Source organism: Solea senegalensis, linkage group LG5, assembly GCF_019176455.1.
Source record: "Solea senegalensis isolate Sse05_10M linkage group LG5, IFAPA_SoseM_1, whole genome shotgun sequence".
Lineage (NCBI taxonomy): Eukaryota > Metazoa > Chordata > Actinopteri > Pleuronectiformes > Soleidae > Solea > Solea senegalensis.
The window spans coordinates 7,160,134-7,178,054 of NC_058025.1; the positions used below are offsets into that span (position 1 = coordinate 7,160,134).

Sequence of the window (17,921 nt, forward strand, 5' to 3'; positions counted from 1 at the left end):
CAAAATAAATGTCAAAAAGTCATAGGTTAGCATGTCATCCAAAATTACTCAAAAACGTGAAGTTGCTAAAGCGTTCTGAGCTGTTAATAATTCAGCTCATCACTAACTCCAGAGACTTCATCATTGCTCATTGCACCTGATGATCAAAAAATCTGCCCTGTAGATGATTTTTATGCTGATGATGTTTGTAGCAAGAAGACCCAGGATTGAGACATGGTTGGAATAAAGGCCTTTCTGCATGGAGTTTGCATGTTCTCCCCGCGTGTGCGTGCTGCATGGGGATTAGGCAAATTGGACAATGGACATAGGTGAGAGTTTGAGAGTGGATGTATGTGATGGACTGGCAACCTGTCCAGGGTATATCCTGCCTTTCGCCTCATGTCAGTGGAGGATAAAGTGGTAGAAGATGGATAAACCTTCCTGATGCAACCCTCCCATTCATCCAGACTTGGAACCAACACAAGGACTACAGTGGATGTGGCCTCCTTGTGGCTGTGGCCAATTTAGTGTCCAATTAACAATGAGCAATGGGGACTGGGTGTCTTGCTCAGGGATAGGGGCTCAAACCGGCAACCCTTTAATCCACAAACGAGTTCTCTTTCTGATTGGCTACAGACTGTCCCTTTATGACAATTGTATCTTTGTCTTTGTTTCAGATGCAGAAGTGAAATGTTTTAGTGACAGTTAGTGCACGTCACTGTAATAATCAGAAACCATGATGCTCCTTATGATCACGTATATTAAACCTTATCTGACACAGATATTGTCTTTAATGTGTCACTCTGAGACACCAAAAGTCTCACTCTGTCTGGTATGTGATCAGTCTTGAAAGACAAACGACACAAACCTTAAACTTCACACATTTGGTTTATTGGTTTCCACCTTGAAAAGATAATAAATATTGTCAGATGCACATAACCAGTGACAGTGAGTCTTTCAGCAGCAACAGCAGCAGCAGCAGCAGCAGCAGCAGCAGCAGCATTATGTGCAGTCAGGTTTCAGCCACACTGGGGACATTTGTCCTCTGTGGCTCTGCGAGGCAGGACATTCACACACAGTTTCTTTAACGACATAAAAAGTGCATTTTTTTCCCCCCGACATTTTGCATTAAAACATGTTCCCATATGTGATATACATTATATAACCGACAGTGGCTGTCTGCATCAACCATACTCTCTCTGTCTGTCTCTCTCACACACACACACACACACACACACACACACACCTTATCACTGTCAGGTACAGTAAAAAGGGAGCTTTCAGAGTCCCCTGCAGTTGAGGCAGAGAACTGCTGCACTATTATTATTCTTCCCTAAAAATGGGTTTCTACTTGAAAGAATGACAAAAAAAAGATATACATTTGATGTACAGATGTTACAGAGAGAGAGAGAGAGAAGTGCATTAAAACCGATAAGTAGACACCATTGTGGTCTATTTTTGGCACTGCTCTCAGTATAGCACCACGACATGGCCTTCAGATGGCACAGGAGGAAGCAGATTAGCTTTAACACACAAATCCAACCTGTATTTTTGTACGGCACTTTGCAAGGATGTAGTGTAATGGTGGGGGGGGGGAATAAATCACCAGTGTTGTATCAGATCACCCCCTGAAATGTGTCCTTGCTCACATACAGTAACGTATAGATTGACATGTGTGGTGTGATACAAAGCTAAGGCACCTAAATGTTCCTCACATATGGAGCCAGATTATTAAGCTCAGAAAAGGGGAAGCACCCATATTATGTGCAGGCTGTATAATCCAAGTTTACACTGCTGTTTCATTGTGTGATTGTCATTCTCAGATTATTTATTAAGCAGCCGAGATTGGCTTGTATTGTTTAAGCTGGATGCTTATCGTGAGGGTAAAATGGCCGACGGAGAGCAATCCTTTTATTGAAATGAGAGCTTGTAGAAAAGCAGGTGGCAGTGGGAGAGTTATGTTAAAACCGGGGTTTGCACTCAACACATTAAACCTGCTGGTACGCATCAAAGTAAAAATAAATAATCATCTTTGAAAGCAGTCTAGAAAAGAAACATGTTTTCTTTCTTTAGAAAAACAACAAAACAAAACAAAAGCACTCACACTTCCATCCTATCACAAAAAGACGAGGATGGGAGAGAGTTCGGGTGTCATATAAAACCTGACACGGATTGATCTGTAAAAAACAGTTAAGAAAAGAAGCAGCGCGATTTGTGTCGAGCTCGTCCTCAGCATCTCCGCTGCTCCGGGGAGTGTGTGCTTTGGCCGGGAGACAAAACAAACACAAATAAATTCATCGTCACACTGCCTCTGGTGCTGGCGTTCTTCCATCGTCCTTCCACTCCTGAAGTCCCGACGCAGCATGGCGTCTCTTTAACACCGTGTGCGTTAACAGAAGACACTAAAACTAAGGGTCAAAATATCAGGGAAGAGTGGTTGAACGGGCGGGTTTCGGGCTGTTAAAGAGTGCGGGACAGTGAAGGGGTCAGAGGTCAGTCCTTCTATGACTGGGGGAGGTGCTGTCTGATAATCTCTCTGGACTGATGCGGGATCCTGTCGGGGAAACGCACCGAAAACTCCACGATGAGGTCACCGCGCTGTAACGGGTTCTTGGGGAAAGGCAAACCCTCCCCTCTGATTCGCTTCACCGTCCCCGGCTTGATGATGTCATTGCAGGGAAGGGAGATGACGCGGTTCTCCAGGGTGGGAATGCTAACGGAACAGCCACACAATGCCTGGAGAGGAGAGGAGAGGAAGAGAAGGAGCGGGTTAACATCTTTAGAGGGGACGACATTCCACAGCCATGAATCTCCCAATGACTTAATGTTTCCATTTACTAAAAACTTTATTTTCTCTCCCCTCAGTGCGTCACTCATGTGTTATGTTTTGTGTGTGTTCGTCGTGCCTGTGTGGTGACGACCAGAAGAGGAGAGAGAAACTAGGCCATCGTGAAAGATAGTTCTTTTTTTAAAAGTGAAGACTACAGATCTGCATTTGGGAAAGGAACAAAAGGAAAACATGACTGGGCACTGGAAAGGTTTTCTTGTCAGTGTGTGTGTGTGTGTGTGTGTGTGTGTGTGGAGGGGGCTACAAATTGCACACAGGACTAATTTTAGCAACCGTCTCATAGCTGGGCCTAATGAAGTGAGGCAGGAATCGGCTGACATCGTAAATAGTTGGAGGGGTTGTCGGATGGACTGGCAGGAGAAACAGTGAGAACACCCCCTCACACACACACACACACACACACACAGACACACAAACACAGACACACAGGTTTGCAATTCAAATCTTAGCCCTAAACTTAACCACTTCCTCAGAAAACTAGGTTCTGCCTCATTAGGACCAGGTCTTCGTCTCGATGAGGATTAATGATGCCGGGAAAGTTCCTAAAGAGGTGACAAGTACAATCACACACACACATTTGGGTAGCATTCGTAGTGAGGACACTTCATGGAAATAATTCATTCCCTAGTCCCTTACACTAACCTTAACCATCACAACTAGTGCCTAAAACCTAAAACCAGGTCTTAACTTTCCAAAAAGCCATGTCCCAACTTTCCCAAAATGTCCTCACTTCCTGTGGTTTAAAGGTTTCTCGGTTCTCACAAAAATACCCTGACAAGCTCCACACACACACGCGCACACACACACACACACACACCTCCTTAACACAGCAGCTGATAAGTGCAGTCAGAGCGGTGAGTGTGTGGTTATCACGATTTCACAGAGGTTCACTCAGTGAGCAACACACACCAGTTCTGCACTAAGCAGAAAAAACAATTCTGTATATATATATATGTATATGTATATATATATACACATACATACATATACATACATATATATGTGTATATATATATGTATGTATACATACACACATATATATATATATATACATACATACATATATATGTGTGTATATATATATACATATATATATACATACATGTATGTTTGTATGTATGTATACATAAAAAGCTGTAAAGAGAGAAACTGAATGAGACACTGTGACGTGTAAAAAATAACAGGGACAGAAGGAAAAACAAAATAAAGTGGATTTGTTGTCCATGAGTTTAGAGTCAGTCTGATGACTTCACTGTACATCACCTCTATCATTTGGAGGCTGAAGAACGTGTCAAACACCAAACTGGAAAAAACAATCACTAAGAGAATTTATAATATTTGTATCTATATCAAATGTAATGATAGGTAACTATGATGGCGTGGTGTGAAGGACCTCTTGTTTCTGCTTTGTCATATTTGTCCCTTCCTCTTAAGATGCACAAGATGCACAAATTCGAAACCTGAAGACAATTGTGCATATTTATAATTTGTAAAATACAAAAAATGTTCATGGTAAGGAACAGAAAAAAACAACTAAATAATATGTTTTCTTGCTCATGTCTCACACCAAGTTTCTTAAAGTCTGGGATTAGAGACAAAGATACAGTGTCAGATTAATCATACGTGGGTATTCTCTACTGTGTTTGTTCTCTTGCTTTGTCCTCTTGGTACGACTCGTCGGGACTTTTGACAACTTTTGACAACTTTGACAACTTATGGACATTTCTACCATTGGATGGACTGACCTACACATGTACTTCCTTTATGAACTGGCAATTTGTGTGTTGTTCTGTTCATGTCTAATCCTCTTCAGGGTGTGGACAAAGACCCTCGATCTTCATGAGTGTCCCTGCTCATGTGGACAGAGCAGCTGCTTCAGGGTTTTCCAGCCCTGACATCATCGTCCCTTTCTCCTGCTCTGTAAGTTACAGGGTGATTTAGCCTCTGACTGTGACACAGACTGTAGTGGCTCATGTTCTTGTGAAGAAGAATTCCATTCATTAACAAAAAAACTTTACAGACACAGACCGGTTGCCATGACACTACACACACACACACACACACACACACACACACACAGTGCCAGCTGATCTGTGTACCCACTGATTACATAAGCCTCAGCTCAGACAGACACACACACGTAGATTTTGAAAGAGGAATCTCTTATGGACGTTTGTAAACTACTCACTCTCCTGCACCAAAGTCCATGAAGAAAATCAGCGTTTTTAGCTCCTGGAGCTGCTGGTCACTGCCAGTGCTGAATCTAAATTCACCACAGGTGTGAACGTGAGTGTGAATGGTTGTTTGTCAGGGTGTGAAAACATGGGCTCCATCTCCCCGTGAAAAAGCGGTAAATGAAGAGTGAGTGAGTGAGTGATTTAACTGGGGCTTGGAAAATATAAGACTTCTCAGCTTCTCCCACATGCAACGCAAGCAAAGCAATAGATCCACGATGACTGAGGCAGAGCTGCCAGGTAAAAACATATAATAGCTTTTTACATCTCTCTAGGGCTGCAACTCACAATTCTTTTCATTTTTATCGGTCGATTATTTTCTCGATTCATCGTAAAGTACTTGTCAGAAAATATTGATCGCCGTTTACCAAACCTGGAAATGATGATGTTCTCAAATGTTTTGTTTTGTCCGCAAACCGAAAATAATTCAGTCTTCATGATTTCTTTGTTACACGGAGCAAAGAAATCAGAAAATATTCACATGTAAGAAGCTGAACATTAAAAACATTTAAAAATTGATTTAAGTAATCAATTAATAATCGATTCATCGAATAATCGTTGCAGCGCTACATCTGTCATAGCTAAGACTAAACTCCCTCTGACCTTTATATGTGTATAAAGATATAAAAAAAATATATAAAAAAAAATAAAAAAAAGATTTATATGACCCCATACTGCATGTTATTGTTAAACCCATGTGAAGCAGCCTTGGTTTTGATTTGTTATTTATTTGTTCACGTATTTGTACTTTCAGATTTAGTTCTCCCTCGTTCTCTTTCTTCCCCACTCATTGATTTATAGTTTTGTTTTACTCTTTCCCAAATGGGACTGTAAAAATCTAAATAACATTTGTGACTACATAGTTGTTTATGGTTCGAACTGCTTCTTATTATGGAACAGTACAGTGATACTGTTGTAGAGACGTTGTGTTTATACTGTGTTTGTATAGTTACACTTTTGTACTTTGCATAAATAAAAAAGACTCATAAGTGTCAGTATTTGATAGAATTGACAGAATCAAACACATTAGCTGCTAATAATGCGTACATTAATCGTTTACACTGATTACACAGTACAGCCGTCTTTTCAAACGATAGAATAGGTGGCGTTTAAAAGGCTATCCACACGGCCTTTAGAGCCTAACAGCTACAGTTAGCACCTATGTGTGTTTGAATGTGGACTTTTTTCTTTTTCTTTCTGTGGAGGTGAGAGCCGCTGTGACAGGACCTGGAAATACACTCACTATCGCACATGATACCAGGACCCAGTGCAGAGGCATCATTAAAGCCACAGGATGAGCCACCTTATAGATTCAGGTGCTGTATATGTTGCTTTCTGGGGGGGGAAGAAAAGTCACAGTGAGCTTGTTAGCTGAGCCAGACTCCTGTCACAGAGAAGACACAGTTGCCTTGAGCAGTGTTTCCCAGGAGTTTGCAGAGTGGTCAAACGAGCTCGGTGGTGCTAAACGAAGCCCTTGGCCAGAGAACACTACAGGTGAAAAATCTACATCGCACACAGAAAAACAGAATTACCACATACGTCTGAGTTATTTTTGCTGCATGAAATCATCATCTTGTTTCACTGGATTATGTCATCCTCTGGTGCACTGCATACACACTCGCCGTGCACTAAATGTGGCAGGTGGTGCCGTGTGCAGCCTGTAGCTGGTGCTGTGCTTCACTGCAGCATTCAGCATCTTCAGGGAGGATAAGCAGAGCAGAGGAGAGCAGAGCGGTGGAATCTGAGCTCTTATTTGCTTTGGATACTGAATCAACTGACCCACTTCACTAATATTCCCTGGATACCCACCCCCTCTCCTCCATCCACATCTTCACGTCTCTCCCCCGTTCCTGTCTTTGGCTGCATCAGTCCCTTATCTGGCTGCTGAGTCTCAGGGAGTTCTGCAGAGCTATCATGCAGGTTTGGTTGTGGTGAATTTCCATTATCAGGTTCACCATGAATGAGGAAAACCATTTAAATGTGGGTGACAGGCTCCTCCACATACAGTCCTGGTGATTTATGTTGAATTACGACAAGGGTGAACCTGCATCTCTGCAGTAATTCCAGGACCTCATGATTCAAAAGGTTGTAATTTTGTAACATGTTTTGTAATACTAGGTCATCAGGAGCAATTCTCATGATAATATTGTGAGTCACAGTCATTTAGGTCAGGACAATCATGACAGGGCACTTTCATACTGTCCCATGGCTAAATATGACTCATCGAGAAGTAGCAACCGGTCGTGACATCATATGAATCTGATGCAGAAACTATTCCGAAGCCTTGAGGTTTGGGATTTGGTGGCAAATGGAAGTTCACCTGTGTCAGCTGCAACCAGCTGTCCATCACACTGATCTCCACTCATATGTGCCATACTTTATCTTCTATTTTCCTCAAAATGGGAACATAATTTACAACATTGATTGAAGATCTGAAGCTGGCAGTTGAGACCATTAACTCCACAGAAAAATATTTACTGTTGCTATAAATCAAGTGGAATTTAAGTCTGCTCATTTTCCAAAAGGCTTCAATTTAAACAGAATGTTTTTGCGACCAGTGGAGTCACCCCCTGGAGGCTAAGTCAGTTTATCGCCACTTTATTTCCATATATCGTCTACTCAGACTAAATGCACTTTTTTTTTTTTATACCAAGTACCACCTGAGAAAATACTGAGCTCTTGAAGTAACACCATTATAAATCAATAGGTCGAGCAAAGTCAGCTACAGACTTTTCACAGGAGTCAAATTTATTCCAAATTAGATAATTTGCTCTACTCATCATCCTCCTCTTCCTCACACACTGGCACAGTGACATTAGATTAAGATGGAGTGAGAGGTAAGCTGACTCTATAATTATTATTATTTGTGCCATTTTCTGCACACTCTGGTTAAAAATCCTCAGCTCCACTGATCACATACCCTGGTAAATACCAGTAGAACAATATTTCCTCCAAGAACCACCAGAAGCTCTCGTACCACCATGAAACTAGCCCGTCACGTTATGTCCATGCACTCATTTCCCAGTCAGTGTTTCATTCAGATGAAAACTGTTCCGGACTGTTGCTTGTGTTGCATAAAACCATGTGAAGAGCAGAGTAGTGAGTGGCCGCGCTATTAGCGGCATTAAGGTTTTGTGTAATTCACAGACAGAGCAGAGCTGCTCTGGACCCGTTGCCCTCATGGAAGTGGCTAATTAAATGTCCTGCCAGTCACAGTAATAGCAGCCTGGATTGTCACCACCATCACAGTACAATCCATCTTTGACCAAAGTGTGTTTGCAAATTTGTTAGAGGATGTGAGAGTGTGTGCGCTTGTGCTGTGTGTTATTAATGCATATGTATTAATACAGCAGTGCAGAACAAGTGAGGACGATGGCTCAGAGCCGGTCACACAAGGACACCACATTCTCGCTGCTTCTGTCACACCGCAGTGACAGAGACTCTTGCTGATCTAACCCTCCGGCAACACATGCACACACTACTCAATATGTTTGATATGACCACCCACCCAGGAAAAAAACACAGCTGACTGACCAGAGTGAAAAGGTAATTTTTGGACATGCATCAAAAACTTTGCAGCACCATATGGGCATCGCCTGAACAGTTTGGATACTGTGAACCACTGTGCGCCCTGTCTTCTCTCGGTTTGCTGCTACTTCTTCATGCCGGGATCAGACTGCATGATATTTTTGTCTTTCACGATGGTCACCATGTCACATTATCAATCACAGTGGCACAGATTCTTGCCGTGTCTTGTTTGGGCGACTGGCAACACTACAAGTATGACCCGACCAATCATCGTATATACTGTATTAATGCATGTATAATTAACACAAGTTTTCAAATTTTTCAGCTTCTTAAATGTGAATATGTTCTGGTTTCTTTACTCCATATAACAAAGAAATCATTTTTAGTTTGTGGATAAAATAAAACATTTGAGAACATCATCATTTCCAGGGTTGGTAAACACCAATCAATATTTTCTGACAAGTACTTGATTAATCACAGGTCATCAGGGAGGCGGGCAAGGAGTTGTCAATCATGGCTACTGAAGCGCTGTGGGAGATGCTTACGGACTTTCCTATAGGGGCAGGAATACTGTTGCCAAAGCTCAATGAAACGTTCCTTAGTGTCACTACTCCAACAGCAACAGACATGTTTGACATGACTTCTCTTGCATGTGCTGTGGAACATTCTTGAAGCTAAATCTCTGTTCTTCAATGTTTCACTACATATCTATTCATTGTTACTGACGTTCATAATTGAGAACGTGTCTGTCACGACCAAATCGCTTCAAAACCGGTCTGAACTGAGTCTGATCCCGGCTTTACCTTCTCTGTATGGTCACAGAATTACTTACTGGATGACGTCTGTCAAAAAAAAAAAAAGAAAATCTAAGCTTGGTTTGATGCCCATGTATCTGTGTTCACAAATGCGCAGAAACCAAAATAATTAAGGCCTGTGCTCAAAAGATAACCAACAAATGTCAGCCCCTAGAGTCAGAACTGAAACATTTTAACTGTGCTGCCCCAGTTTCTCAGAATAAATTACAAAATGAACTTAAATTCTCACTTTGGGGGAATAAATATCAATTATGAATGATTGAGGGGAAAAAAAGGCCTACGTTAATGTTCTTATTTTAATATACTATATATTTTGTTTAATTAGTTTTTAGGTGTGCGATAGTTGTCTTTGTTTGTATCGTGATTGTCATTTTTAAATTTGTTATGCTGCCTTCTTAGCCATAAAGTAATATCAATGTGAATGAGACTTTAGCTAATTAAATAAAATATATTCAATTTCTGCCTTATTTGCTCCACTGTGTTTCAAGCCTCGGGAACATTATTTACTTGTGTACATGCAGAAGCACAGGGGGAGAGAGAGGACTGAAGATAGATACAGGAGGAGAGAAGAGAGGTCAGGTGAAAATGGGCACACGCACCTCTTTTAGACTGATCTTGCAGCTATAAATGATATTGGAACCGTCTCTCTTGAAGTGAGCGTGACCCTTGTCTTTAAGAACAAAGGCTATGTCAGCAGGAATGTTCTCAGGTGTCTCGTCCCCCTCCTTCGGGAAGGTGATCTTGGTCCCCTCCTTCCAGCCTTTCTTGATGATGATATTAAGGATCTTGTCCTCTGTTCTCATGCTGCGCCCGTCCGGGTTCAGCCTGCGGCGGGTGATCTTCATGCGCTTGGTGCAGCCGTGGAAGATTTCTTCCAGCGAGACCTTCAGCTCATGGACCACTGGAGGGTCTTGGTGCTTCCGGCCGTTAGATAGGGACTCTGACGGCATCCCCCTTCTTCTGTGGCTCTTCTCCCCAGGAAAGCCATTTTTCATCCCCCCTGGGAAGCCAAACTGTCTTCCAAAATGAGTGAAGGGGTCGTCGTCATCCATGTCCATGTCCTGCTCTGCATCGTTGCTGTGGTCATTGTGGAAGGAGAAGCCGTTGGTGCGACTGTGGTTGCGGTTGGACCCAAAGAACATGTCGAAGGGGTTGGAGCCGCCAAAGAAGGAGGCGAAGGTGGCATGAGGGTCCCCATGGAAGGTGTAGTGGTGTGTTGTGTTACCAGGAACACCTGAAGAAGTGCTGCCTCCTGTCTTCAAACCTGAGGGAGAAACGAGACAGAGGAATGTCAGAACTCATATGCAATGCCCACTTATGTAGAACTGTAGAACATTTTAAATATCTCGATGCATCCTTGGATTGACAAAAAACAGTGAAGAGATGCTCTCTGCACATCTTCTGACAAAGCTCCGGGGCCTTGGTGTTTGAAAACAAATCTTAGAAATGGTGTACAACACTCTAAGCGTTCTAAATTGCTGTCAACAGCAACCTAAGTAATTGGTACATCCCCAAAAGCTTTGTCTCAACTCTTTACAGAAATAATGGGGGGGGAAAGCGAGGCAGAACGCTACCATCCCCTGTACTGTCAGTTTGAGCCTTTGAACTCTGGGAGGCTACAGAGTTCCCCCTGGCAACCAAAATGTGTATTAAAAAAATCTTTCATCCCAAGTTCAATATGTATTCTTAACTCCACAAAGTGACCACCAAGCTTTTCATCTACGCCCCATTCACACACACCCACTGAAAACACTCACTGTGACAGTGACCGTTCAGGTTTTCTGAAGCGTGGGTGTACTGACATATTTAACTGTGTCCAGAACACAGTGTTCCCTCTCACCGAAAATATGGCCGCCAGTGGGAACTCCAGGATGAACTAATATTGGCAAAAGGATCTCCTAATAAAATCTACACCCACAATGTTGACGAGAACTTAAGAATATGTTCAACTTAAGTTTGTGTCACATTGTAAACTGCTCACCAGTCGGAAAAGTGGCAAACATACTTGTCAGATATTGTAGACTTAGTCAAGTGTAGATTTTATTAGATGAGGCTTCTCCTTGTGTCCCCACTGACAGTGAGAACACATGTCTATGTCTCTTGACAATATGATACAAGGACTGCAGAATCCCGTCTGGAGAAAGGTAAGTTTTGGGTAACAGCACAGAAAATAAATGTCTCAGTGGTGGAGCAATGTCACACATGAGTAAACAAAATAACACACACCATTTCTGACAGACGTGCAAAAAAATGTGGTGTCTAACTTCCTCTGCATCACCTAATATCAAAAGTGAGTTGCCATTAGACAACAAATTTCAATTACTAAGGAGTTAAATCTCATGGGCATCAGTGACCCAGATCTAACAGTGCTGTCTCAAGTCGTGCAGGACGTTATGACCAAAGATGGAGATCATTCCAAGGAGAAGAGAAAGAATGGATTTAAAACGTGTGTGTGTGTGTTGTGTTTTGAGCGGCGGGCGCTTGTTTAATGAATGAAGATATGTTGAGAAGATTAAATATGACGACGACTGAAAAATATTCTGTGTTCGACTGCAAGAAGACGATTGAGCCATCTAGAACTACAGCATTTTAACTCGATGTCTAATGTAATTTTTGTCATTATTACTCCTCCACTCTGAAATCAGATGCTGAGTGTCATCACGAGGTCTTTCCATAACAACTTAATCCATCACAACAAGGCTTCACCAACTGAGGCCACGCAGTGATTCTACACAGATACAGATAGACAAACAGACACAAATCGTCCCCCTCACCTTCCTCTCCCAGCTGATCGTAGACGACCCTCTTCTTGGGGTCGCTGAGAACCTCGTAGGCTTCTGCGATCTCCTTGAACTTCTCCTCTGCGTTGGCATCTTTGTTCTTGTCAGGGTGGAAGCGCAGCGCCATGCGACGGTAGGCCTTCTTGATCTCCTCCTCGTTGGAGCCCTTGGGGATGCCCAGGGTCTTGTAGTAGTCCTTCCCCATAGCTGCACACACACACATACACTCTTGGCACCGGGACGTCCCCTAATCACCTCCGGCTGTGGTCAGTCACTGGTGAGATAGAGGACTTACAGTTAGGGCCTTATAATTACTTTGGTTGCTGCTCAAAGCCAGAGACTATATATGTCCTGGCAAAAGTGCAGAGTGCACTCAAGTACTCTTCTTCAGAGCGTCACTGTGAAGTCTGTTTAGTGGTGGTTGGAAATGGGAACACAGAGTTCTGGTTTTACCAACTGTTGCTATGGGGACGTGGTTGCTGTGCTGATGTAGCACCAGGCAGAGTGCAGAGGAATTCCCTTTCTCTACTTCATCAGAGGGCACCCCACTGTTCACTCAGGTAGGTAGAGACTCACACTTGCAAGACCAAGTCCTGTGTTTTGCATTTGTGAGGCAAAACACAAAGTCTAAAATGCATTATCCAACTTGAAAGACACTAGCTTTGTTGACATTGACACAAGTTGTTCTCCCTCTCTAGGGGTCGCCACAGTGGATGATCCACATATTTGATTTGGCAGAGAGCCGGATGCCCTTCCTGACACAACCCTCCTATTATCTGGGCTTGGGACCGACACTAGGATGGATGTGGCCCCCCTGTGGTTGAGGACAATTTACATGGACAAAAGTAATCAGAAAATAAAAGCCCCAAGCCAATCCGAAACCTCTGATCCGATACAGCCCATTCGGAAACAACTTTCATTCCCAACCAGAGGGCTGGAATATGCAGATCGTCATTAGGATCGGTGTTCATATAAACAGTCGATCCGATCATGACTTCCCGGCTTGGTGCTATCGTGTGTTTAATCCACGTAATGAACAGACGCGAAAGTCGCAGGCGCAGAAGAGGAGGGGGAATTGAGACGGACAGTGAGGGGACGAGCAGTGTTTGTTTACTACAGTCACTTTGTGTGAAAATGACACGTTTGTCTACAATAACTGTATACATATTTTCAAATATATGTCTTTTATGCATATATCATTATGCATGTTCTAAGCGTAGAATCCATCCATTCGCCTTTGGGCCGCTATAGAAACATGGTAGCACAAGATGGCGGCCTCTGTAAAGCAAAGCCCTTAGCTAACTGATTTATTCTAAGACTATGAAAAGCAAATCATTTTTATTTTAAAGCAGTAATACACTTGTATAAACACACTTATTGGTATTATATTAAATGTGTGCAAATAAACCCACTTAGGTGTTACACACTGGACCTTTAAAGGTTTTGTTTAGTACACAAAACAAAGACATGCAATTTATTTAGAGGGAGACTATGATAACAAATAGCTCATTTTTATTTTATAAAGATTCAAATAATTCGATTATAGAATACTTATAGATCTATTTAGTAATCAATAAGTAATAAATTGATCTTTGCAGTCCTACCAGAGGACACACTATCCGTTATTTAAGATCATTTGTCATTTACACCGGGTTTTACCGGGTAATAAAGCTGAGGTATTCCCAGAATGACTGGCCCATTCAAAGAAAATGAAACATTAGTGACAGAAAAACAGGCTGAAAACATGAATGTAACGCGAAATAAAAAGGCGGGAATGAGGAGAACAGAAGCGGATGTAGACCTACCACAACAATCAGCGGCAAAAAGGAGGATTTTACATCAACATGGTCCGGTTTGTCTCGGTGCTTCTCCGCTGAACAGACTGCTGCTGCTGCCGCTGCTCACAGTCTCCGGCGCCGCCGGCTTCATTTATACACTGACGTCATGACGTCATGACGCAGCGGCGAGGATCAAAGCAATCAAGGCAACCGAAATAAGACCGTGAGCGAACACGGTGAGGTGAGTCTGACGCGACACTGACACTTTAACCCGGGTTTATCTCCGTGACTGACACCGAGTCACCGACACCAGGAAACAACGGCATTATTTTAGAGAATAACCGCGAGAAAGAGAGAAAATGTGTTCCTTTTTTACGACTGTCGAGGAGTCACAATCACACACTCACTCACACTTCTTCATGTCTGATGATGATGATGATGGAGGAGGAGGGATTATCATCTGTATCTTGAGAAGCTTTCCATTAAAACGCATATTTACGTTTAAATTGTGAGATTAGTTTCTTACCGAGTCTGTGTTGCTGCTGCTGCTTCTGTCTTTATGTTCGGTCGTGCTGGTCCCGCCGGTGTCTACAAATCCACGAACCACGAACTCAGTCTGAGGTGAGGACGCGAACCACGAACCCAGTCTGAGGACACGAACCCGGTGTGAGGACATTAATCCAGGTTCTATGTGTGTCAATCAGTCACTATTCAATTTAAATTCAGCTTTATTTGGTAAAAGCTTGATTGGCATAAATGTAAACATTTATTTACATTGTCAAAGCAAGTGGCAAAATAAAACAGAATTGTACACGAGAAATATTAAAGACATAGTGACTAAATCAAAACAAGATGAGGCATAATGCTGTATATATATATATATATATATATATATATATATATATATATATATATATATGTATGTATAATATCTTACTTTTAAAGTACCCGTCTGTTCCTTTGTCTCCTTGAGTGTCTGTTTCTCTCTCTCATGTCCTTTCTTACACTCCCTCTATCTCTCTCCCTGTCAATCAGCCTCTCTCTCTGTAGCTCTCTCTCTGAATGTCCTTCCCTCAATTACAATTTCAAAGGGTTTTATTGGCACGACACACATACGTTTAAATTACCAAAGCAAGTGTAAAACATTCAAATAAAAAACTGTTTAGTGACAAAATAAAAACAGGAATAAGGCATGGAAAAAATGTGAAATTATAAACAATATACAATATAAATATACACATGTATTACTCTATGTTTGAGCACAATAAAATAATATATATAAATAAATATGCTGTTGTCCAGTCCATCCATCCTCTACCACTTTATCCTCTACATGAGGGTCATGGCGGGCACTGGTGTCAATCCCAGCTGACATAGGGTGAAAGGTGGGGTACACCCTTACACCCTGGACAGGTCAGCAGTCCATCACAGGGACACATGGAGACAAACAACCATCCACTCTCACACTCACACATACAGTCAATGTAGTGTCCAAAAAGTTGTGCACGTTCATGAAGTAGTATCCATGAACTGTATCAGACATGAAAATTTGTATTGTGCCATCGCTGATAAAGCAAAATTGTGCATGAGATTTTCTATGTGCGGGATTGCGTGGTCGTACCTGGGCTGAGTGGATATAAACTCACTGCTGAGTCATGCATTGACTGCACACACACACACACACACACACACACACACACACACAATCACAACAAAATGTCTAAACTTAACCCTAAAACAAGGTCTTAACCCTGAAAAAGTCCTCACAAGGACCTCACAAAGATATAAATACAAGAACACACACACACACTTGCTAAACTAAAGATATGAACTTCAGCTCTTTAACTTCCTCCCAGAATAAATAAAATGATTTATTGGCTTGACCTCAAGCCTAAAATACGTAAAGTACCAAAAATACCTAAAATACCTTTAGGAGCTAAAAATCCTAAAGGTAAAAAAAAAAAAAAACCCTTATTAACTCATTAAAACTTAAATAAAACTTATTAAAAACTAATCAGCTAGGGAATAAAACATTTGCATTTAAAAGTATAGGGCTTTTATTTTCTTTGAAGGAAGTGACTTTGACGTCGACTTTTTGTCAATTTTATTACTTTCTTTTCAATGCTGACATCCTCTGTTGTTGTGGGAATGAGACATGTATCTCAGATCCACTGTCTGTCGATCAAATAACACATTTATCTCTGGAAATTAGTACAAAAAAACCCCTGTATGTTTTTATGATGAAGTGGCCCTTTAATGGTATTTAATGGCTTTTAGGCTCCATGAAGGTCTGAAACCTTTCTGACAGGTTGGTTATTAAAGTTGAGCACAACACTCAAATACCTCCAATAGTAACCCTAACATCCCGGCCTCAAAACCATGAATTCCATGTTCCAGAGAAGAAAAACCAACAACAATTTGACTTGTTTTAAAGTCGTCCTTCTCTGTGGGGGAGCTTCAGCTCTGACATCAGACTGAGGAGACACACAGTAAATCCTGGAGGCCAAACATTCCTCCCTGACTTCACCGTCGTCCTCAGTCCAACGCAGATCAGCGAGCTGCCTACCCAGCTTTCCAAAAAACATCACACGGCTGAGGTCTGAGTCATTATTGATGACTTTTACAGTTAAGTGCACAGGAAGGTACACTCAGCGGGGAGAAGCTCTTCAGCTCTGCTGGGTCAAATTTAGAGAGAGAGAGACGGAGAAATAAAGACTCATTTACGTTTGAGTCATCGCTCCCCACAGGATTGGCGAGGAGGTGCGAAGAAAACCGGGCGTCTCGAGAGGATTCTGTCTGACGGGAGCAAATATTACATTTTTTAGCTTTCTTACATGCACACACTTACACGATCTGACATTCCACACAACACAAGTGTGCAGAGAAGGAGCGCACAGCATAGAGAGAGACATTTTTGTGTCTGGCACTGTGTGTGTGTGTGTGTGTGTGTGTGTGTGTGTGAATGTGTGAGTGTTTTGGCAGAAGGGACAGACTTGTGGGACTCAGCTGTGCAGCTGTTGCAGAAAAGCAACTGGTCAGTGCAGGAGCATTTTCCACACTGAAGTCTGTGATGGCCAGTGAAACATGTCCAAGTCAACTGCTCCTCACTACTGCAAGCAAATGAGATGTAAAATCTGCGTGTGTGTGTGTGTACGTACTGAGCACATACACTCAGCGGCCACTTTATTAGGGACACTTGTTCAGCTGCTTGTTAATGCAAATGTCTAAATCAGAGACAACTTGAGAAATCTGAGGGCTGAGAGTTGAAAAGCCATCAAGGCAAACATACAAAATGGCCATACTTTCTTTGTTTTGGTTTGTTTTATCATCATGTGATCGCAGCGGCAGTCACGTGACCTCTGCAGGCAGTTCAGGTCACAACAGGAAAGCAGACTCACAAATCTATAAATCGACATCTCCAGAGAATGATTCTCTTCATACTTTCTTTTTAATGTATATTTCCTCTTCTATAGACTGTGCCAAATATTTGTTTTGCAGTGACCGTGATGAGCATCTTTGTAATGGGGACATTTTTACTATATATGATTCGACAGCCGTGAAATATTTAAAGGCTTTTTAACTCTCACCCTCAGAGAGTGCCTAAGATTTCTCAGGTTGTCTTTTAGATGTTTTTGGATCCCTCACTGAAGACTGAAGCGCACCACATGCCACCACAGGGACATTAAGTAGCACTCCTCCTTTCGACCCAAATATCTCATCAGCCAATGGTACGGCAGCAACTAAATGCATATAGACACGCAGACGCGGTCAAGACGACCAGCTCAAGTTCAGACCGAGTATCACAAGAACGGAGAAGAAAGGTGATTTAAGAGACACGGTTGTGGAGTATTTCAGAAAGCGGCAGATCTACTGTTCTTTTCATGAGTGAACGTGCTTCGTTGTTGCTAGAGATCAGAGAATAACAACATGTTACAACCACAGAAAAAGAACATCTCTGA

At 42.1% G+C, this 17,921-nt stretch overlaps 1 protein-coding gene across 1 annotated transcript; it reads right to left on the minus strand.

The window, feature by feature from the left end:
* Positions 1-848: 848 nt before the first annotated feature.
* On the minus strand, positions 849-14,086 carry dnajb5 (DnaJ heat shock protein family (Hsp40) member B5). Its single transcript, XM_044025295.1, has 4 exons — positions 13,990-14,086; positions 12,179-12,458; positions 10,004-10,668; positions 849-2,715 (listed from the first exon to the last, which is right to left on the minus strand). The coding sequence occupies exons 2-4, from the start codon at positions 12,405-12,407 to the stop codon at positions 2,482-2,484; spliced, it is 1,128 nt and encodes a 375-aa protein (XP_043881230.1). The 5' UTR covers positions 12,408-12,458; positions 13,990-14,086; the 3' UTR covers positions 849-2,481.
* Between the last annotated feature and the right edge of the window lie 3,835 nt (positions 14,087-17,921).